Genomic DNA, 22,431 nt, shown 5'->3' on the forward strand with positions numbered 1-22,431 from the left:
TTGATTTTTGTTTTGATTATAATGTGGAACCTTCAATTTGGTAAATACATTTATTCAGCTGAATATTAGAGGGTGAAGTAAGGAATGATGCCTATTTATAATGACTGGAGAGCAGAGACAGTGTGACTGTGTCTCCCAGTATTTATGATCTGTGTGGCACTGTATCCCTGTATTTATCATGCTTGCAATGTCCTGTCTGTGCTGCGTACGACTGTCCTACATATTGAGGTTTATCGGAGATTGCTGTGGTCTGCCAGTGAATCAGCTGTTGACTGTGTTCCTGGACAGGAGGAGGTCACTTTCCCTATATTATTTGATAATTGCACTTATTTAAAATACAAACTGTCCTTTTCTGTATCCATTAATGGTTTCCCGTGACTTTGTATCTGAGATCAGGTAGCTGTTATATTAAAAACAAGTGTCTGCATGGCCACAGCTGTATCCTTCAGTCAGCAAGCTGACTCACTCTCACTGTTTATAATGGAAACAGTGGCAGCAAATTATCTGTGTGGATATTAAACAAACTAATGGATGTGGAAGGCAGGAAGGATATTTAGTGGGGATGGGGTCAATACTGGGGGAGAGGGGTGGGGTGTTCCCTGGGGTTCAGATTGTGAATGTTTCATCACATATGCCCAAAGCAACTCTGGACCCTGTACCTGCCTGTGATTTGTATCGATCTATATTGTACTGAAAGCTGGTAATAAGCCAGTTGTTATCTGCACAGATTGGCTCCAGTTTCTATGGTCCCTGAGGCTAAAGGCAGTCTCCAATTCGTGTGGCTCCCTGCTCAGTTTTCTAGCATTAACCTAGAAGATGATTCCGGGATAGAATTTTGTTTCAGGTGCTGGTTTTAAATGGACGTTATCCTATCTGCCACCTGTTGTATGAAGTGCTTGAGATTTAATTCCATTCACTGCAATGGGACTGCATACCCGGCACTACGTATAACTGCCGGGCAATCTGATACCATCCGTTCAGCGCCCACGCCCGAGATGAGTTTCTACCCTGTTGTGTTTATAATTTCAGCATGTTTGATAATCCGCCGATGCACAGTGCAGCTTGATGACCCGTTACTGCACTTGCCCGATGATCAGAATTATGGAGAATGGGCACAGTTTTGTTTATCCTTCTGACTGGGCGTGATGTCCCATTCTGTCAGCAACTTTCTATATAAATAAACACACGCTGCATTAAACTGAAACTGCATCACCCATGATCAGGATACTTCAGTTTGATCCTTGAGGGGGCCTTATTCGAAGACTAATGCATCATGAGTAAATGTTATGTGCGCATTCAGCTATCACTAATGGTGCAATATAAAGTGAAGGGATGTGGGATAATTTTTTTCGGTGTGTAAAGTAATCTGAGCTGACCTCATGACCTTGTCACATGACTTTTTTTGGGGGTGTTCTTTGTTTTATCTGTTGCTCTAGTTTAACCGACTGCACTAGAGATCTTTTCAGAACAGTGTCTGTCTGTACAAACCTGGAGTTTAATATCTTCGACTGCAGCCAGTCCAGATGTCAGGCTGTGAGTGATTGGTCAGGATTTAACTGTGGTTGTAATGATGGGAGAAACAGAATTTAGCCTGACAATTAATTGGCTTTTCAGTGCTCTGAGCTGATTCATCACTCGCCTGTCAATACAGAGCTGCACACAATAACAGTCAGTGCACAACCCAGAAGTGTTAAAGGGTTTGAATTTTGCGAGCTCAGAGACACCTGCCAATTGCCAATCAGCAGTTGCAATTGGCATGGCAATAAAGTGGAAGGGCTTGCCAGTGCAAAAACGCGGCACCTTGATGCACTTTTATCTTTTGGGACTTTGCCGTTTCACTTGTATGGCTGGAAGCAGAGAGGTTGCAGCTTTGTAGTTTTGCATCAGGAGTGTGTATCTTGTGATTAAAGGTGCCATGTCTTGTTGTACAGGCCGGAAGATGTTGGGGTTTAAATAATGTTCTGTGCTGAATTAACTGTCCTCTGTTGGGGTGCCGTAAGCGATCTCAGTGCCTGTAGACAAGGGACAGAGGAAATTAGCTAGGGCCCCAGTTTCTGATCATCCAGCGGCTCCCGCTGGGAAAGTGTGCACCCAGGCATTGAGTGGGGCAGGATTGGACTGCACTTTGATACCTCCCACATAGGGTCATACAAGGAGAATTCCCACCTGGGCAAATTATTGGAGGGTTAGTGTGACTGTGGACACATATCTCAGCAAGAGTCAGCATGTCTAAAGGAAGTGGAGACAAATTGGGACATGAAAGTATGTGTGCATGTCTGTGTGCCTACATATGATTGTCCATGTACAGATGTGTGGGTGTGAATGAGAGTCTGATTTTGTGTGCACTTGGTTCAAGCAAGGGTAACAACAGACTTTTCAGAGAGAAACAAGGAAAAAAAATGCTTGAATATATTTTGTATCATTCATTCCCGATATATGCCCTGAAAATCCCTTTAAAGCGGGCAAGATTTTGACCATGTTAGTAGCTCAGTGTGTTCTTCCCATTTGTTGAGGTAGGTATTGGCTAGCTCGGCCTGCTACAGAGAAGACAACCAGCTTGGCCCCCTCTCACCTGTTGCAACCCAGTGATGCTGGAGATTTCTGCTACCTATTCAATTAAACTACTGATCCTTTTATATATTCACTGGGGCTCCAGCTGCATTGAATAAGAGGTGGTACGATGCTATATGGGCATGGGTAGCATGTCAGATCCATGAATCTGAGTGCAGGCCTCCCTTTTTATTTAACTGCTTTATTTAATTGTCTGCTGGAGAACCACTGCGAAGAGCTTTCCGCACTGTCAGCCCAAGTTTTCCGGACCCACAAGATTTGGGTCCTGGATATTGTCTGAAGTACAGAATTCAGACCCTTTACGTCCACTGCTGACACACATACTGTGCTGCAGGAGCATGCCATCCTGTCACAGGTGGGAGTATCAGTGTGGTGGTGGGGATTCTGAGTGAGCTATGTTGAGGAAGTGGAAGGAGTGAGTGTTTGTGATGGGCTATACATGTGGTTAAAGGTCAGTTTAGAGTTGAAGAGAATTCAGAGGCTAGGCTCCTGTTTCAGCCTGAACAAGCAACTCTGTGAGGGAGGCAGTACTGTGACCCACCAAAGAGCCAAACAAATACAAACTCTTGGAAATTCATTTTTAAAAACATTGAGAGAAACACTAAAGCCCAGAGCAACGCTCAAGGTGAGCAGGGCCTCCCTCCCCATCCCCAAACAGATAGTTTATTTTTATTTAGAGATACAGCACTGAAACAGGCCCTTCGGCCCACCAAGTCTGTGCCGACCAGGAAGCACCCATTTATACTAACCCTACAATAATCCCATATTCCCTACCACCTACCTATACTAGGGGCAATTTACAATGGCCAATTTACCTATTAACCTGCAAGTCTTTGGCTGTGGGAGGAAACCAGAGAAACCGGTGAAAACCCACGCGGTCACAGAACTTGCAAACTCCGCACAGGCAGTACCCAGAATTGAACCCGGGTCCCTGGAGCTGTGAAGCTGCGGTGCTAACCACTGCGCCACTGTGCCGCCAGTGAAACTTCAGAGAAGGGAGTTAATTCAGATCAACTAGCACCTTCCACATTTTCTTTCTCTCTCTCTCTCTCTCTCTCTCTTTTTCTCTCTCTCTCTCGCTCTCTTTTTCTCTCTCTCTCGCGCTCTCTTTTTTGCTCTCTCTCTCTCTCGCGCTCTCTCTCTCGCACTCTCTTTTCTCTCTCTCTCTTCCCCCCCCCCCCCACCATTTTGTGATCTTTGTTGAAATTACAGTGTGTTTATTTTTACAGGTTAAACGGATCACTGCCTGTAAACGTGGAACCACAGAACAGCACCCTGCTCTTCAAACGGACTGTGACCTATGACCTTGCTGGGACATATGTCTGCGAAGCTACAAATGCAATTGGCACACGATCGGGTCTGGTTGAGGTCAACATTACAGGTAGGACAGGGCCTGTGGAAGAACCTTCATTAACAAAAGCTTTGCTAATGGGGAAACCTGCTCTCTCTGCAGCAACTGCAGTTGCATGATTGGTGTGTGCCGCGCTCTTCTCAATGCTTCCTTGCTGATTCTAAGCACCTCACTGTTCTCGCCTCTAGTCTGTCAGTGAACAGTTCTCGCCTTGATCTATTTTTATGAACCCAACTGTCATACTCAAGTGTTTAGAACGTGTCAGCAACTCACAGTTTATAAGTAGATGGAAGAGGGCCAATCAGAATCAGAAGTGCAAAGTGCTTTGAGACACCCTGCCTTGTACAGATTATAGCTGTCGCAACTCTTACAGAAAGTGCAGTCGGTTTGGGGTGTCAGGGACACAGTTCATTTTCAGTTAATTACCATGCTAAATGGTAAACTAGATCATGTGACCATTGGTCTCCATCCTTTAGATTAAAGATTAGGAGTAAGAGTAAAGGACGTGACTGCATCCCACATTTCAGTGTGCTGTAATCATGGAATAAGCTGTAAATTCAAAATGAGGATTCCCTACACTGAGGTCCCAATATTAGCTGGACTGTCAGAATTGCAAGGGGAGAGAACAGCTCGTCATCACTAGAAAGAGCAAGCATGGAAATGAGAGAGCGTGTGAGAAAGAGGGTGAGAGCAGTCCTGTATGATTCATAGGAGGGAACTGATGCGTCCGGTTTGTTGGTGTATCATAATGTATCAAGGGGATGGAGTGAGACGACACATCTAATTTCAGAACCTGGTCTGAGATTACCAGGGATTGGTATGTTAATTACTGAGGGATGTTGATGTTAATTACCGCTTACAGGTAATGGGAGGGGGGCAGTATACACTTTTAAATGGATTCTATTTCCAATATTCTGATCCACCCAAGTTGAACAACATTGAGTGTGCAAATTTATCTCCAGTTATTGTAGGATAAGGCATCAGATAAATGTTTCAACTCTTTCACTCAATATCACCACTGTAAAACTCAACAAAGATTATATTTCCAGTTCCTGCATATTCCACAGTATGAAAAGGTGCAGTTTCAACAGAGTAAAGGTTTGAGTGGTGGTCACTGCATCTGTGTATAATTATATGGAATCATTCTTCAGCAGGGTAATAGTGGAATGCTCAGGGTTGGTTCTCAGTTATTCTTTTATCTAACTATGGAATTGCTGTTCATTGAGCAAGCTAAGGGTCATTCTCCCACTTCCCTCCCTCCCTCTTAACCAACAATATATATTAACTACTAAGGCAGAAATTACTGTAATTTGAGTTGAGTCTGACCTGCTGGTATGAAATCTGCTTCTCTGCAAGTTGATGTACCAATGGCAGCGAAAGTGTAATTTCACGACATGATGCTGTGTTGGAGAATAGGTGCCATTGTAGATTGTACCTGCTAACCGGTTAGTTGATTTCAACATGTGCTGGAAGAAGATTGTCCGAATTGGGCAGTGGATATTGTAAATTATTGAAGTGTGTCAGTGAGTAAAATGAGTGATAAAAGCACCTCACCTCCACTGGTGCCGGGTAACTTCTGACGCCCAACTCCAGGAGCAGTTACAGGATGGTTCTTTCAGATTTCAGCACTGTCATTCTTAGCTCATCCAGCCAAAATATTTCTTTCTTCCAGAGGTCATGTTTTGCAGGTAGAAATATCACATCACATCCTGTCTTTTAAATCTAGAATTATACAGGGGTAATTTTTAATCGATATGTGACTGTATCTGAAATAAAAACGAAGTGCTGGAAATACTCAGCAGGTTTGGCAGCATCTGTGGAGAGAGAAACAGAGTTAACGTTTCAGGTCAGTGACCCTTCTTCAGAACTGGCAAAGGTTAGAAATGTAATAGGTTATAAGGAAGTGAAGGGGGGTAGGGTGGCAAGACAACAAAAGGGAAGGTGTGTGATAGGGCAGAGGGCAGAAGAGATGAAATGACAGATGTCATGGGACAAAGGCAAAGGGGGGAGCTGCTGACTGGGGTGAAAGACAAAGCATTAGTGCAGAGAGAGTGATAATGACGGAGTAATGAACAGCTCTGTCCAAAAGCACAAACATGAAAAACTAAGTTTAAGACGAGCACGTAATTTTAAAAATAAAATAATAAAAAAAGACCAGTCATGCTCTGAAATTGTTGAACTCTATGTGGAGTCTGGAAGACTGTAGTGTGCTTAATCGAAAGATATCAGGTGCTGCTCCTCGAGCTTGTGTTGATGTTCACTGGAACACTGCAGCAGGTCAAGGACAGAAATGTGGACATGAGAGCAGGGGGGTGAATTGAAATGGCCAGCAACTGGAAGCTGGGGGTCATGCTTGTGGACTGAGCAGAGGTGTTTCCAGTATTTTGCTTGTATTTCAGATTTCCAGCATCCGCAGTATTTTGCTTTTATTTTTGTGGCTGTATCTGGCTAGACCTGGGGGAGGCACCTGTTGGCATAGTGAATTTGGCCGAGTACTGGCTTGTAAACTCAGGAATGGGGACACAATGCTGGAATATGTTTTGACAAGTTCTGCCTGGGCTACTTGTCGTGTCACCTGCAAGCCAAACAATTGAAGCTGTTCCACACAAATTCATTAAGTAGACTGTAACAATTCCTTCCAGTGATGGATCTATTCCTAAACTGAATATAATCAGAGGTTCAAAAGCCTGAATGAATTTTTATAGCACTGTTTATGCTGTTATCCCAGCTCCAGCAGCTCTGCTGTCCAGCTGATGTGATGACTGGGTGTAAGTTGGGCTACTCATGATATTGTCACACTATCTACTCGTGCGTTTCTTTTCTGAAAGAAAGGTAGGATTGTCTTTCAGACAACAAACCAGAGGTGTCAGCTCCTGGTTTTAAACGAGTTTGAATGTGTGAACTATTTGGTTTGATCTGAAATTTGTTAAATGTGAGCAGACAGCTGACCAGAGATAGCAGCTGAATTTGTTCAGCTCTGCAATAATCATGTCTCCTGTTGAAAGTTACAGTGATATTATGTTATTGACTCTTTCTATTCTAAGTGTTTGCAGGGAATGTGGGGTAGGGATGTAATAGGATCTCGCTCTGTTTTGTCTAAGCTCACAGAAGCACTAATTATTATTGATGAAATAGACCAGCAATATTGTGATGTGCTTTGTCTATAGGGTGACGAGTTTTGTTTTATTGTCTCCTATCCAGGAGGGTGAGAGGGGAATCAGAATAGACTGATGGGATCATTATTCAACAAGCGTCAAGTGTTATGGGGGCAAGGCGGGAAAGTGGAGTTGAGGCCACATTCAGATCAATCATGATCTTATCAAATGGAGCAGGCTTGAGGGGCCGAATGGCCTTCTGTTCCTAGTTTGTATGTTTTGTTGGAGAAGTTGGAAGCTGTTCAGAGGGAAAATATTTTGGGACAAAAGATCAAAGCCATCAAACATGATCTTTTCTTTCTTTTTCTTTTGGGCCTCCTTATCTCGAGAGACAATGGATACGCGCCTGGAGGTGGTCAGTGGTTTGTGAAGCAGCGCCTGGAGTGGCTATAAAGGCCAATTCTGGAGTGACAGGCTCTTCCACAGGTGCTGCAGAGAAATTTGTTTGTTGGGGCTGTTGCACAGTTGGCTCTCCCCTTGCGCCTCTGTCTTTTTTCCTGCCACCTACTAAGTCTCTTCGACTCGCCACAAGTTAGCCCTGTCTTTATGGCTGCCCGCCAGCTCTGGCGAATGCTGGCAACTGACTCCCACGACTTGTGATCAACGTCACACGATTTCATGTCGCGTTTGCAGACGTCTTTATAACGGAGACATGGACGGCCGGTGGGTCTGATACCAGTGGCGAGCTCGCTGTACAATGTGTCTTTGGGGATCCTGCCATCTTCCATGCGGCTCACATGGCCAAGCCATCTCAAGCGCCGCTGACTCAGTAGTGTGTATAAGCTGGGGGTGTTGGCCGCTTCAAGGACTTCTGTGTTGGAGATATAGTCCTGCCACCTGATGCCAAGTATTCTCCGAAGGCAGCGAAGATGGAATGAATTGAGACGTCGCTCTTGGCTGGCATACGTTGTCCAGGCCTCGCTGCCGTAGAGCAAGGTACTGAGGACACAGGCCTGATACACTCGGACTTTTGTGTTCCGTGTCAGTGCGCCATTTTCCCACACTCTCTTGGCCAGTCTGGACATAGCAGTGGAAGCCTTACCCATGCGCTTGTTGATTTCTGCATCTAGAGACAGGTTACTGGTGATAGTTGAGCCTAGGTAGGTGAACTCTTGAACCACTTCCAGAGCGTGGTCGCCAATATTGATGGATGGAGCATTTCTGACATCCTGCCCCATGATGTTTGTTTTCTTGAGGCTGATGGTTAGGCCAAATTCATTGCAGGCAGACGCAAACCTGTCGATGAGACTCTGCAGGCATTCTTCAGTGTGAGATGTTAAAGCAGCATCGTCAGCAAAGAGGAGTTCTCTGATGAGGACTTTCCGTACTTTGGACTTCGCTCTTAGACGGGCAAGGTTGAACAACCTGCCCCCTGATCTTGTGTGGAGGAAAATTCCTTCTTCAGAGGATTTGAACGCATGTGAAAGCAGCAGGGAGAAGAAAATCCCAAAAAGTGTGGGTGCGAGAACACAGCCCTGTTTCACACCACTCAGGATAGGAAAGGGCTCTGATGAGGAGCCACCATGTTGAATTGTGCCTTTCATATTGTCATGGAATGAGGTGATGATACTTAGTAGCTTTGGTGGACATCCGATCTTTTCTAGTAGTCTGAAGAGACCACGTCTGCTGACGAGGTCAAAGGCTTTGGTGAGATCAATGAAAGCAATGTAGAGGGGCATCTGTTGTTCACGGCATTTCTCCTGTATCTGACGAAGGGAGAACAGCATGTCAATAGTCGATCTCTCTGCACGAAAGCCACACTGTGCCTCAGGGTAGACGCGCTCGGCCAGCTTCTGGAGCCTGTTCAGAGCGACTCGAGCAAAGACTTTCCCCACTATGCTGAGCAGGGAGATTCCACGGTAGTTGTTGCAGTCACCGCGGTCACCTTTGTTTTTATAGAGGGTGATGATGTTGGCATCGCGCATGTCCTGGGGTACTGCTCCCTCGTCCCAGCACAGGCATAGCAGTTCATGTAGTGCTGAGAGTATAGCAGGCTTGGCACTCTTGATTATTTCAGGGGTAATGCTGTCCTTCCCAGGGGCTTTTCCGCTGGCTAGGGAATCAATGGCATCACTGAGTTCCGATTTGGTTGGCTGTATGTCCAGCTCATCCATGACTGGTAGAGGCTGGGCTGCATTGAGGGCAGTCTCAGTGACAGCATTCTCCCTGGAGTACAGTTCTAGGTAGTGCTCAACCCAGCGGTCCATCTGTTTGCGTTGGTCAGTGATTATGTCCCCCGATTTAGATTTGAGGGGGGTGATCTTCTTGATGGTTGGCCCAAGAGCTCTCTTCATGCCATCATACATTCCTCTGATGTTTCCGGTGTCTGAGGCCAGCTGAATATGACTGCATAGGTGTTGCCAGTAGTCGTTTGCGCAACGCCTAGCTGTTCTTTGTGCAGTACTTCTGGCTGCTTTAAGTGCTGCGGATGTTAAATCGCTGGGGGCTTTCTTGTAGTTCAAAAGTGCAATGCGCTTAGCGGCTATGACAGGTTCCAGCTCTTCATTATGAGATTGAAACCAGTCTGCATTTCTCTTCGCACTTTTGCCGTAGGTGGTCAAAGCTGACTCATAGATGGCGTCTCTGATGTGGGCCCACTTGGTCTCAGCATCCCCTGTGGGAGTGTTTTGAAGGGCTGTTACAAGTGAATTTAGAAATTTTTGTAACAGCTGTGGGTGAGAAATTCTGCTCGTGTTGATGCGCGGGTGGCCCTTCTGCTTGGAATGATGCAACTTCTTTGGTCTGAGTCTAACCTTGCTGCACACCAGGGAGTGGTCGGTGTCGCAGTCCGCACTGTGGAAGCTGCGTGTGATTTGAACACTGTTTAAGGCGGCTCGCCTTGTGACAATGAGGTCTAGCTGGTGCCAACGACGTGATCTTGGGTGCCTCCATGAAACCTGGTGACAGGGTTTAGTGTGAAAGAACGAGTTGGTGATGCAGAGGTTATGATAGGTACACAACTCAAGCAGTCTCTGCCCGTTCTCATTCATCCTTCCAACGCCATAGCGCCCAAGGCAGGAGGGCCATGAGTCATGGTCGGCCCCAACCCTGGCATTAAAGTCCCCCAGCAGGAATAGGTGTTCGGTGTTGGGGATGCTGCTAATGATGTTATGGAGTTGTTCATAGAACTGGTCTTTAGCTTCAGGTGCGGAGCAGAGTGTTGGAGCATAGATGCTGAGTAGATGTACTGGACCAGAGGTGGTGAGCAGTCGGATGGACAGTATGCGTTCCGAGCCATTTGAGGGAGGCTCTATCATGCTGAGCAAGGAGTTTCTGATGGCGAAGCCCACTCCATGCTGTCTTGGTTCTTCAGGTGGGATAGGTGGGAACTATCAGCTGGAGTTGAGAGATATAAAGAAACTGGCAGGTAGTTTCACGAAGGCTACTGACTGGTTTTTTGAAGGGGTAGCAGGCTGACTGTCTCTAACATGTTTTTATTTCAGATTCCCTCTATATGCCATTCTTCTATTTTCTCCATTGTTCTCCATGTGTTTTCATGTGCTTTGTTCAAATGCTTTCACACTCTTTCACTTTTTTAATTGTCTTTCATGAATCTATAGGAACTTACAGAACAGGAGGCCATTCATCCCATCATATCTGTGCCCACTCTTTGCTAGTGCAATCCATAACTATTCCCACTGCCCTGCATTAATCCCAAACTAATCACCCTTCCACCAGCACCTCTCCCCATCCCAGGACACTCTCCATTGCTCACTATCTTCCTCTGCGTTAAACATTCATTCAGTTTTCCAATAAAAGATTCCATGGTCTCTGCTTTTGATCATTCAATGCAGTAAAGCATTCCAAGCTCCAACAACCCTCTACATAAAGCAATTTCTCCTGCTCCAGTTCTCACTCTGTGTAACCATTTTAATTCGATGATCTCGGGCAAATAATTTCCCAACTAGAGGAAATTAACTTTCTCTCTCTCCACTTCATCAAAATCTTTCATACTTCTTAAAATCTCCTCACTGTTCTAATTTCCATACGTCATTCACCAGTTTTCACCTTCACTTGCCTTCAGCTGTCAGAGCCCTGTGCTCTGAAATTTCCCTTCTGTGTCTCCACCCCTCCTCCTCCTTTTAAGATGTTCCTTTAAAACCTACCTCTTTCGCTAAATTTTTGATCACCTACCCTAATATCTCCATATGTGGCTCAGTCATATTTTGCTTTCTAATGCCCCAGTGAAGCGCCCTGGAATGTTTCACTACGTTAAAGGGGCTATATAAATGCAAATTGTTGTTTGGGCATTGACCTCATTCTCCCCTTTCCCCCAACTCCCCACCCACTTGCCCTGCCCACACACCCTTGTTTACATTGAGGAACAATTATCTTTTTTTTTCAGTTCTTCTGAAGTGTCCAAATCCAAAATGTCTTTTTTTTTATATAGATGTGAACTGACTGTAGTATTTTATCGAAGATATCTTGCTCATTGAAGAGCATGAATGAGATCAAGATGATCCGATTCAGAGATTGAGCATAGGGGCATCTGTTGCTGACCTGTTGCCCATATGTTAATAAACTACAAAGCATTGTTAGCACAAGCGCTGTAACCCTTTCTGCCACTGTCTCGAGCACGGTTTATCTGACTTGCACTCTTTTACAATGTCCTGATGCTTTATCCTTGCACACCTCTCCTCATCTTTCAAATTAATTGAGATGTTGCAGGGTAGCTGGAAATGGGGATACTCAGCAGTTAGTGTGTCCTCCTGGAACTTGCCCAATTGCCATAAGAGGTCGGACAGGTTTGTGATAGGTCAGAGCTGCACTGTGTCTGACTGAGGTGGGATTGATCAACCAAATGATCTACCTGTTCTTTTTCACGTGCTCATATTTGTACACACATTATTGCCTAGCAAAGACGAGCTAAATCAAATCAAATTCATTAATACACCTATACGTGTCAGAAAGAAATGTTAGAGCTAGGAGCTGCTTATTAAAACAATGGCAGCGAGCAGTGGAATCTGAAATATTCTATCTCTTTAGCAAACTTCCACAATTTTAAAATTAAGATATTTTGAACAAACTAAAGCAGATTGTAATCAAGCCAATGGCCCTGAACGAGCAGATAATCCCCAAGGCTGCTGTCGTGTAAAATAAATCGATGGGTTCTATCGATCAGCTTCCAAATAATGTATTCCAGGTCAACACCTGTAATGCTTTTAAATGTTTGGCTCCCCCCAGGGAAACACAAACTTTTCTTCTGCATCTTTCCATTTGCATTTCATTTATAGTTTTAAGGTGCAGTATGTTTGTGATTCGTTTGTGTGTTAAATGTGCACAGACTACAGATACATTCTCTATTACATTCTGAAAGCATTTGACTTTCAGATGATGTAGACCAGGAAGGTAGGGAGAGAGGGAGCTGGGAAAGGTAACAATTGGTCACTGATAGGGGAAGGAGAGAGCAGAGAACAGTACTAATCCAGATGCAGGCATGAAAAATTAGGATGAAGGGCTGCGGTTTTCCAGATGTTCTTTATTATTCAATATTACATCAGTGTGTTTACATACTAGATGATTGGGAAAGGAAATTTAATGTTAATACATTGCAGATGTGTAATATGCAAAAATTCATGCTGGATTTTTGTGGATAAATTTATGGAATAATTCTTCATTACCAGGGAGGTGGTGAGTTTTTTAATGCAGTGTTTTTTTTGATCTGGCATGCACTGCCTGAAAAGGCGATGGATTCAATAATAACTTTCAAAGGAGAATTCGATAAATACATGCAAAATTAGTAATTTGCAGGGCTATGGGGAAAGAACAGGGGCGTGGGACTAATTGGATAGCTCTTTCAAAGAGCCAGCACAGGCACGGTGGGACGAATGGCCATTTATGCTGTAAGATTCTATTTGTTTCCCTCCTCATCTCCCTTTTTCTTTCTGCCTCTCCTCTCTATCTCTATCAATCTACCATCACAAGACCATGCCAGCTGAACCCATTTTACCATTATTGGAAAATTGTAGTTCTGGTCCCACATCTTAGTGACCATCCCTCATAGTTCAGTATGCTTTTCATTAATGACACTGGAAGGCAACTGATGGATAATGGTTTTGCAATGATTAGGAGATGGTTATTTGATGCCGACTGCTATTTTCCATTGTAGCCACCAACCAGTTGCCACTGTAATGGTCTGAGAGCAGGGTTTCCAAATTGCTGCCTGTGGCCCATATATAGTCCCATATCTCGCAGTCTGTCCCACAAAGCGGAGGGAACTCAGTCCTATGTTATCTTGTATCGCTTATGGGATCCCTAGTGCTGTTGTCTCATTAGTGAATCAGTCCTAATCACAACAAGATCTCTTAATAGGAGGTAGCCATTTGGCCCCTCGAGCCTGCTCAATCATTTAGCAAGATCATGACTGATCTATTTTAACTCTACTTTCCCGCCTTATCTCCACATTCCTTGGGCTGGATTTTCATTATGGAGGTGGGAAACAGGAACTGGGTCTGGTTTTAGGTCCAAAACCCTCTACCATTGGTAAACTGGTTCAGATTTTCAAATGGAGAAGCCCTTAATTGGTATGGAAACCGGTTTCCTGCCCACTTTGAGTCAGTGGGGGTGGGAATGGAGGAGGGTCAGATGAAGTGAGACTCGTGTAAGACACTCCATGGCAGCCATCACTGAAGCTGTTGGTTATCCTGAGGGAGAGATCTGCAGTTTGTGCCAGAGCTTTTACAGCATCAGAGGGAAGTGAGATGTCGCAGGGGAGCTGGAGGCCTGGCACCGGGGCAGGACTGCCCCTCGCTTCATCAATGCCAACCTGGATCTAATGCTGCAGGCCGTGAGGGAGGTCCTTTACCCAGAAGGTGGCGGGAGGAGGCCACCTCGTTGTGCAGCAGGGGCACCCCTCTGTTCAGTGTTATCCCCTTCCACGCCCTCTTCCTCCTCCTCCTCTCACCTCCTGCTCCTCCCCTGATGAGCTGTCTGCTTCCCGGGCCTCACTGTCCTCAAGGTGCACACCCCTCTGGAGGGCTATGTTATGGAGATCGCAGAAGACCACCACAATGACTGAGACCCTTGCAGGAGGATATTGGAGGGCACCACCCCCGTCCAGGCACCAGAATCGCTTCTCCAGAAGCCTGATGGCCTGCTCAATAGTTGTCCTAGTGAGCAGGTGGCATTGGTTGTTTTGTCTCTGTATCTCTGTTTGGAGTTCCCGTAGATGGGTTGTTATCCATCTCCTCAAGGGATTTCCCATATCTCCTTGGAGCCAGCATGCACTTTGGGGGATGGAGTGAATATCCGAGGCAGCCTGGATTGGCGGAGGACGAAGGAGTCATGGCAGCTGCCAGGAAAGCGGGCACAACCATGGAAGAAGCTCTTATTGTGCTAGCAGACCATTTGGACATTGAGGGATTGGACGCTCTTCCTGTTAATGGATCTCACTGGCCGGTCACTGGGTACCTTGATGGCCACATGGGTACAATCAACGATGCCCTGCAGCTGAAGGACTCCATCGGTGGCCGCGAAACCCAAAGCCCTCTTTTTTTTGCCTTTGCATTTAACCCTTTATTATTTGGTGACGAATAAGCTGCTTCCCTCAAAGCCAAGGCCCCATCTGTCAAAGTGAATATTGTTCCATTACCTGCCTGATGGTGTGATGAGATGCCACCCAGGTGTGTAACTGATCCCTGGAATGATCCGGTTGCATAGAAATTCAGTGTGACTGTGACCTTGACAGCTGCAGGTTAAGGGCTGTCATGGGGCCCCAAGAACTTGGGTCATTGTAGATCGGAGCACAAATGTCTGAGACCATTTTCCTGAATAGGCGCAGCCCCCTATGGCACTGGTACTCCTTCATTTGCAAGTAGCTGTCTCATGGGCGGTAGTCCTGATGTCTAGGGTGGCACCTTCCTCTTGCAGTCACCCACTGTGTTGCTCTGTCCTCCTGCTTTCCAGGAGGTTGCATTTGCTGAAACTCATCCTGGCTCTTGTGTCCAATGTCAGAGTAGCCTCTTCCCATCTGACCTTCCTCAGCTGGCGCACATTCACATACGAGGCCTTCCCCTGCCAACCCCAGCTGTTCAAGTGATGCCAGTGGCCTCGTGTTCCTCTCCAGATTCCTACCACTCACCACTGCCGAATGCAAGTCTTTCAGCTCCAGCAATGACTGCTCTGTGGCACTTTTAAGCAGCTGCGCTTTATTTTGGGCCTCTACAATATGATAGACAGCCTTTCCAATAGCCCTCCTAGCTCCCTGCAGTATTCACTATTTCTACACCCTGCTGTGTTCTGGACATAACATTTCCCTGTGCACTCCCATTGAAAATTACAAACTGCTCCTGACAAGCTTTTCGATGAGCTCAGAGGGTGATTAATTGCAGGCTTTGCCATTCTGTCCCGGTGCCGAACTCCGAGAATGCAATCTTCAAATCGCGCGCACACTAACTTCCACTCCTGGGAGCTTTGAAAATACAGTCCTTTGATTCTCTTAGTGTCCAAAAATTATTAACCTCAGTGTTGAATTTACTCATGGACTGAGCATCAACAACTCCCTCAGGTAGAGATTTCTAAAGTCACAACCCTCTGAGTGAAGACATTTCTTCTTCTCTCTGTCCTAAATTACCTGCCCCTTATCCTGCGACTATGCCCCCTGGTTCTAGACTGTCCAGCCAGGGGAAACGGCCTCTCAGCATCTACCCTTTCAGGCACTTTAAGCATGTTATACATTTCAATGTGATCACCTCTCATTTTTTTCTAAATTGCAGGGTGTATAGGCTCATTTTTCAGTGAATGGGTCCATGGTTTTAAACTTTATCATTGTCATTAAACATATTGACAGTGCGCATCCTTGAGCATGCACAGCAACTCCAGCACACTTGCACATGGTACACATCTGTATGGACCAGGAAGATCTGAGTTTTGGACAGCTCTGCTTTAAAGGGTCAGGGTGGATATATCCGCAGTAGCTGTACTGATGCGTAAAATAGGAACACAAGATGTGGCATCAGATGGGAGATCTGTCATGAGTAATGGGGGCTATTGCATCTGAATCTTTGGGTGCATTATGATCTTTGTTGTGCATGCTAGGTAGCAGAAGGATAGAAAGCTGTATGAATTAAATGTAGTTAATTAGGGTCATCTATGTGTTTTTGGCTTTGTCTTTCTCCCCCGCCTCCCACTTGCGTATAACCTAGTTAGTTATGTTTGGTATTCTGCAAAAGCTGAGTTCTGGACCGTGCCATATATCTTCGTGTGGGCCTGAGTGTTCAGTGCGGTGCGATGTGCAGACTGAATTACCTGCAGAGTGCTTTAAATAAACTGATTATGTTGGTTGTGTCATGCATTCCCTGTAAAGGCATTGCAATACCTGCACACAGTGTGCATCAGAGAGGTCCAGGACGATATATAACTCGCTGTTGGAGAATGCCCACCGCTGAATGCGGCGCGGTTTGTACCAGTTGGTAATATCTGATAGATAGCTCTGCTATTCTTGGATACTGCCTGACGACAGTAACAACTTGTATTTATCTAGCACCTTTAACGTAATAAACGTTCCAAGGTGCTTTGTTAGAGTGCTGTGAAACAAAATATGACATTGAACTACACAAGATATTGGGTCAGATGACAAAAAGCTTGGTCAGAGGAGGAAAGTGAGGTAGACAGGCAAAGAAATTTAGGAAGGGAATTCCAGAGCTTAGGGCCCAGGCAACTGAAGGCACGGCCGCCAATGGTGGAGTAATTAAAATCGAAGATGCTCAAAGCTAGAATTTGGGGAGCGCAGATATCGCGGAGGGTTAGGGAGCTCGAGGAGATTACAGAGATAGGGAGGGGTGAGGCCATGGTGGGAATTTTCAAATCAAGACATTGATTAACCAGGAGCTAATGTAGGTCAGTGAACCGAGGTGATAAGTGAATAAAAGCAAAATACTGCGGATGCTGGAACTCTGAAATTAAAACAAGAAATGCTGGAAATACTCAGCAGGTTTGGCAGCATCCTATGGAAAGAGAAGCAGAGTTAACGTTTCAGGTCAGTGACCCTTCTTCAGAACTGGCAAACATTAGAAATGTAAAAGGTTATAAGCAAGTAAAGTGGGGATGGGGCAAGAGATAACAAAGGAGACAGTGTAGATAGGACAAGGTCACCGAATAGCTGACCAGAAGGTCATGGAGCAAAGGCAAACAATATGTTAATGGTGTGTTGAAAGACAAAGCATTAGTACAGATAGGGTGTTAACGGACTAAAGATTGAACAGCCACAAGTACAAACATGAAAAAGAACACTGGGTAAGCAAACTAAGATGAAATAAAATAAGCAATTAAAAAGAAAAAATAACTAAAAAATAAAAGTAAAATGGGGGGCTGTCCTGCTCTGAAATTATTGAACTCGATGTTCAGTCCGGCAGGCTGTAGTGTGCCTAATCGGTAAATGAGATGCTGTTCCTCGAGCTTGCGTTGATGTTCACTGGAACACTGCAGCAATCCCAGGACAGAGATGTGAGCATGAGAGCAGGGGGGTGTGTTGAAATGGCAAGCAACTGGAAGCTTGGAGTCATGCTTTCGGACTGAGCGGAGGTGTTCCGCAAAGCAGTCACCCAGTCTATGTTTGGTCTCCCCAGTGTAGTGAGACCATATTGTGAGCAGAAAATACAGTATACTAAATTGAAAGAAGTACAAGTAAATTGCTACTTCACCTGAAAGGAGTATTTGGGGCCTTGGATAGTGAGGAAAGAGGAGGTAAAAGGACAGGTATTACACCTCCTGCGATTGCAGGGGAGGGTGCCGTGGGAAGGGGATGAGGTGTTGGGGGTAATGGAGGAGTGGACCAGGGTGTCGCAAAGGGAATGATCCCTTCAGACTGCTGACGGGAAGGGAGGGGAAGATGCGTTTGGTAGTGGCGTCACGCTGGTGGTGGTGGAAATGGCGGAGGATGATCCTTTGGATATGGAGGCTGATGGGGTGGAAAGTGAGGACAAGGGGAACCCTGTCATGGTTCTGGGAGGGAGGAGAAGGTGTGAGGGTAGAGGTGTGGGAAATGGTCCGGACACGGTTGAGGGCCCTGTCAACCACAGTGGGGGGGGGGGGGGGGGGATTCCTTGGTTGAGGAAAAAGGAAGACGTATCAGAAGCGCTGTCATGGAAGGTAGCATCATCAGAGCAGACGCATCGGAGATGGAGAAACTGGGAGAATGGAATGGAGTCCTTACAGAGGAGGCAGGGTGTGAAGAAGTGTAGTCGAGGTAGCTGTGGGAGTCAGTGGGCTTTATAATGGATATTAGTGGACAGCCTATACCCAGAGATGGAGACAGAGAAGTCAAGGAAAGGAAGGGAAGTGTCAGAGATGGACCATGTAAAGGTGAGAGAAGGGTGGAAATTGGAAGCAAAGTTGATAATTTTCCAGTTCGGGGCGGGAGCAGGAAACGGCACCGATACAGTCACCGATGCAGGTGATATGTGAACAGGACTTGGTGTGAGTTAAGACACGGGCAGCAGAGTTTTGGATGACCTCAAGTTTACAGAGGGTAGAATGTAGGAGACCAGCCAGGAGTATGTTGGAATAGTCAAGTCTAGAGGTAACGAAGGCATGAGTGAGGGTTGATGAACACAGTGAGGTAATGTTAACACATTACTCATTATCCTGAATTCAGTCTGTGCAAACTGCATCAGAATATTTTCTAAATTGTTACTGAAGCTGGTGAGCTTGTTTTAAAGAGGAGTTGTCATGGTAACAATATTTTAAATGGGCATAAGGAAGCATCTAAGCATAGTGTAATTATATAAGGTACCCAATTCTGCACTATCTAGCAAATGACTGATTAATGCAGGTTCTTTGTGGCTCATTTGCTGCTTTCTGTTTGTAATTTTGAAGACGTGAACAGATTCAGGTTCAATGAGTTGACAGAGCTGCTCAGCTGAAGTGGTCACCAATCACACGCTCTGATTGCTGATCGTGTTTCATTATTGGAATTGTTTTTAAGTGTGGAATTGTACAGTGTACTGGCACAATATTCCTGCAGTACTATCGGGCAAGTCCTGCATTCAGTGACCCAGTCCTGGAGTGTTAGCTGTAACCGAGGATTGAGACTGGTGCTGTTTGTCACTCCAGTTAGACAGATGGTTATTCTGACTGGCTTTGCTCTGATAGTCTAGACTCAAGTATTTGTTAATGGTCTTAAATTTGTTTTTAAGATTTAAATTGAAGCTGGTAATATCTTTGATCCAAGTATAGGGTTTAGTTAATGTACACAGTCAATTTAATCCTTGTTATGGTATAATTACGCTAAGTACTTTAATGATTAACAGGGCAGTTCCAAACATTGCAAAAGCTCTTTTACTCAAACTTGAATCCTGCAGTTGCTGATTTAATCATATTTTTGTTGTCTCCTGTGTTGCTTCAATAACCAGGAAAGACCACAGTGGAATATCCGCTTAACTCGAAGCCACCAGTAGGATTTAGTCTCCAGGGTGGGTGGTGAATTCACAGTTGAAGGTCAATGCGATCTCATATTCTCCTATAATGTGTGATGTTACAGGGAAGCATTTAATGTAGTTTGTTTTCACTGTGTGTCGCTGTGAATGTTGTTCTGCAATGGAGATAGTTTGACCAGCAGTAGATGCAGGGGCCGGATAGTGTAAACCTCACTGGGACTTTAGTTCGCTCTCGAGGGGAGGAGAATCACAATTGAGAGGCACAGCTGCAGATGTGGGTTCAGAATCTGACTGCAATGAGAAAAATCTTGATATTCCATAAACTCTTGTTATCTAGAACAGGCTGACACCACAGGAGCCTGAAGATTGTGGCAGTTTGCAAGTATTACAACCATGTAATGCTATATTACTTTCATAAAATTTAAATCATTCTTTTAAATTATTCATGATTCAAATAAGCAGCATTGAAATGTGGTTGTTTTAAAGTTATTGCAGTTTAATATTCTGTCTCTCATTCCAATCTTTTTATTTTTCAAATGCATGTTTTCTCCAGTACTATATGCAGCAGACACAGTAACAATTCTCCATTTCCCACCTCCCCATTTCGATATGGCTGCCTTCCAGCTGTTTTGCGCCATATTGAATTATTAAGCCGGTTGCAAATCGTCTGAGAAAATAGTTTTTTAATTGGAAATCTGAGGAAGGATCAAGGCAAAGTGGACACTGGTCAGTGCCTGAAGTGGACACTGTGGTCAGTGCCTGAAGTGGACACTGTGGTCAGTGCCTAAAGTGGACAGTGGTCGGAAGGATATTGGGAATCCTGGGATTGGAAAACACTAAATTGTGAAACAGTGAAGTATAGAAATCTGAAAGATGACTTAACCCAGTATCCATCAGCACATTACTGTTTGATTATGTGTTAATGACCTGGACTGGGTTTGCAGGGCATAATTTCAAAGTTTACAGAGGATTCGGAACTCAGAAATGTAGTAAACACCGAGGAGGGGAGTAACAGACGTCAGGAGGACATAGAGTGGGGAAATAGGCAAACACGTGGCATGTGAAATTTATGAAGAAGTGTCAAGGGACACATTTAGTAGGGAGAAAGATTGGAGATGGACAGTGTCCAACTTGAATATCGCCTGATCTTGGAGCTAGATCTATTAGATATTGCAATAATTCTTTTTAAAAAATGAATAAATGCATTGCATCTGCTAGACCACCATGTCCATCACTATCAGCTAGTGGGGAAAGGGTGCATTACCATAAGTTGCACTTAGACTTCAGTTAAGGTATCCTGTTAACACTCCCTTCAGTCATTCCCGCTCACAATGAAATCCCTATTCTGACCACCTGAATAGAACTTTTATCAATTGCACAAGACTAGATCTATATATTTTGTGAAATGGAAAGATGCGCTAGCACATTTCAAGTAAGTAATCCTTCTCGTGGGATCGTGCTATGCTGCTGGAGCATTGTTTGAATGTTCTGATTAACTCCTGATGATGGTAATCCCATTGCAGCACAGCTCCAAGTGCTGTTGTACTTAATCTCCTTCCAGAGGACAGAGTGAAACAAATCACTGTTATTCTGGGATATTTCATAATGGATGGAGAAAAAAATTAGATTATTAATGTACTGGGCGGCATTTGTCGAATGATAACCCTCGTCACAGTTATTGATGAGCTGCAGAAAATCTGTTCCTGGGTGTTAATTAGCATTCGGAGAATTTGTCGAGTGTGTGACATTTTATCCGTTGCGGCTTAATAAGCATTCTGATAACAAAATGCCATCCAAATTGAATTAATAATTGAAGATTTTTTAATCCATGTCCAGTATTTCTGGTGAAATTACAATTTTAGGAAGATTCCCTCGAGCTGTGGCATCAGTTAGGGCTTTTCAACAGGACTGAGGTGGAAAGCTGCTTCCTTCCAGACTGGGTTAGTTTATGTTTATCAAGGTGAGGATGACAACTGGGGAACCAGCGTGGCTTCTGTGTTCAATAATTGTTTTTAAAAAGAATCTAGATTTGTCGGTAATAACGGCTTCTGCACAGCAATATGGAACATGATTAATCTTGTGGGTTCTAAATAGAATGGAACACCCTGCTGGTTTGGGTGTTAACAGATTCTAGACCAAATGCTCTAAAATTAGAAATAAAAAAAAAAATGTTCAATTTTTGTGCCAGTTTCTTCAAGTTCATTTCTCCTCTCTTGCCCCTGCTCGGGTGCAATTTCACTTGCCATTCCTCACCTTTGAGCCCAGAGAATGTCATCGAGCTAACCAACTATGGGATGCATCCCTGCTGATCCTGTCCCTTCATCGTGCCCAGACAAGCGTTGAGGGATGGGAACTCCAGCTGATTATTCCTTCCCGAACTAGGACATGCTCAGGCTGCTGGTATTGTTCCTTCCCCCTGTGAGATAAGCTGGCAGTTATACATTGTTTTTCCTTGGTTATTGAAATGAAGTATGTACACGTCCCACTTCTATCAAGCAGTGTCAGGATTAAGTTGACTCAGCTCTGGTGGTAAAGTGTGGCTTAAAGCAGAATAAATCTCCTTTCACTGAGTCCAAAACCAATCTCTGTCCTGAGTTGTCAGTTTTATCCACCAGTTACATGCCCAAAGCCTCACCTTGCATCAAACAGCAACACAGCTAAAAGAGGCCACCTATACTGTGACGGGCTGTCCTATCAATGCTAGAATCGAAATCGGCTGTTGTGCAACCCCAAAGCAGTGGAGTGGGATAAATTGGATAGCTCCAACAAAGAGCTGGCACAGACACGATGGGCTGAATGGCCTCCTTTGCTGCATCATCTAGGTTTCTGTAAACCATTGCCCCGTCGCTAATGTTCTTTAATTATTAGAGAAGTTCAGTCACATCTATTTGTACTAATTACTTAAAGATAGTCATTATCCGGAGCATATAAATGGTTAGCATGAATTCCATCAGATATGTACTTAATGAACATATGTCTG

At 44.7% G+C, this 22,431-nt stretch overlaps 1 protein-coding gene across 6 annotated transcripts in view; it reads left to right on the plus strand.

Moving 5' to 3' along the window:
* Nucleotides 1-22,431, plus strand: part of nectin1b (nectin cell adhesion molecule 1b) — a 468,850-nt gene that overhangs the window by 130,151 nt on the left and 316,268 nt on the right. For all 6 annotated transcript variants that reach the window (XM_068054140.1, XM_068054136.1, XM_068054139.1 and 3 more), the window contains exon 5: nt 3,801-3,952. In XM_068054140.1, the coding sequence (XP_067910241.1) occupies nt 3,801-3,952 (152 nt within the window). The remainder of the gene's footprint in view (nt 1-3,800; nt 3,953-22,431) is intronic.

This window comes from Heterodontus francisci, chromosome 22 (assembly GCF_036365525.1).
Source record: "Heterodontus francisci isolate sHetFra1 chromosome 22, sHetFra1.hap1, whole genome shotgun sequence".
Classification (NCBI taxonomy): domain Eukaryota; kingdom Metazoa; phylum Chordata; class Chondrichthyes; order Heterodontiformes; family Heterodontidae; genus Heterodontus; species Heterodontus francisci.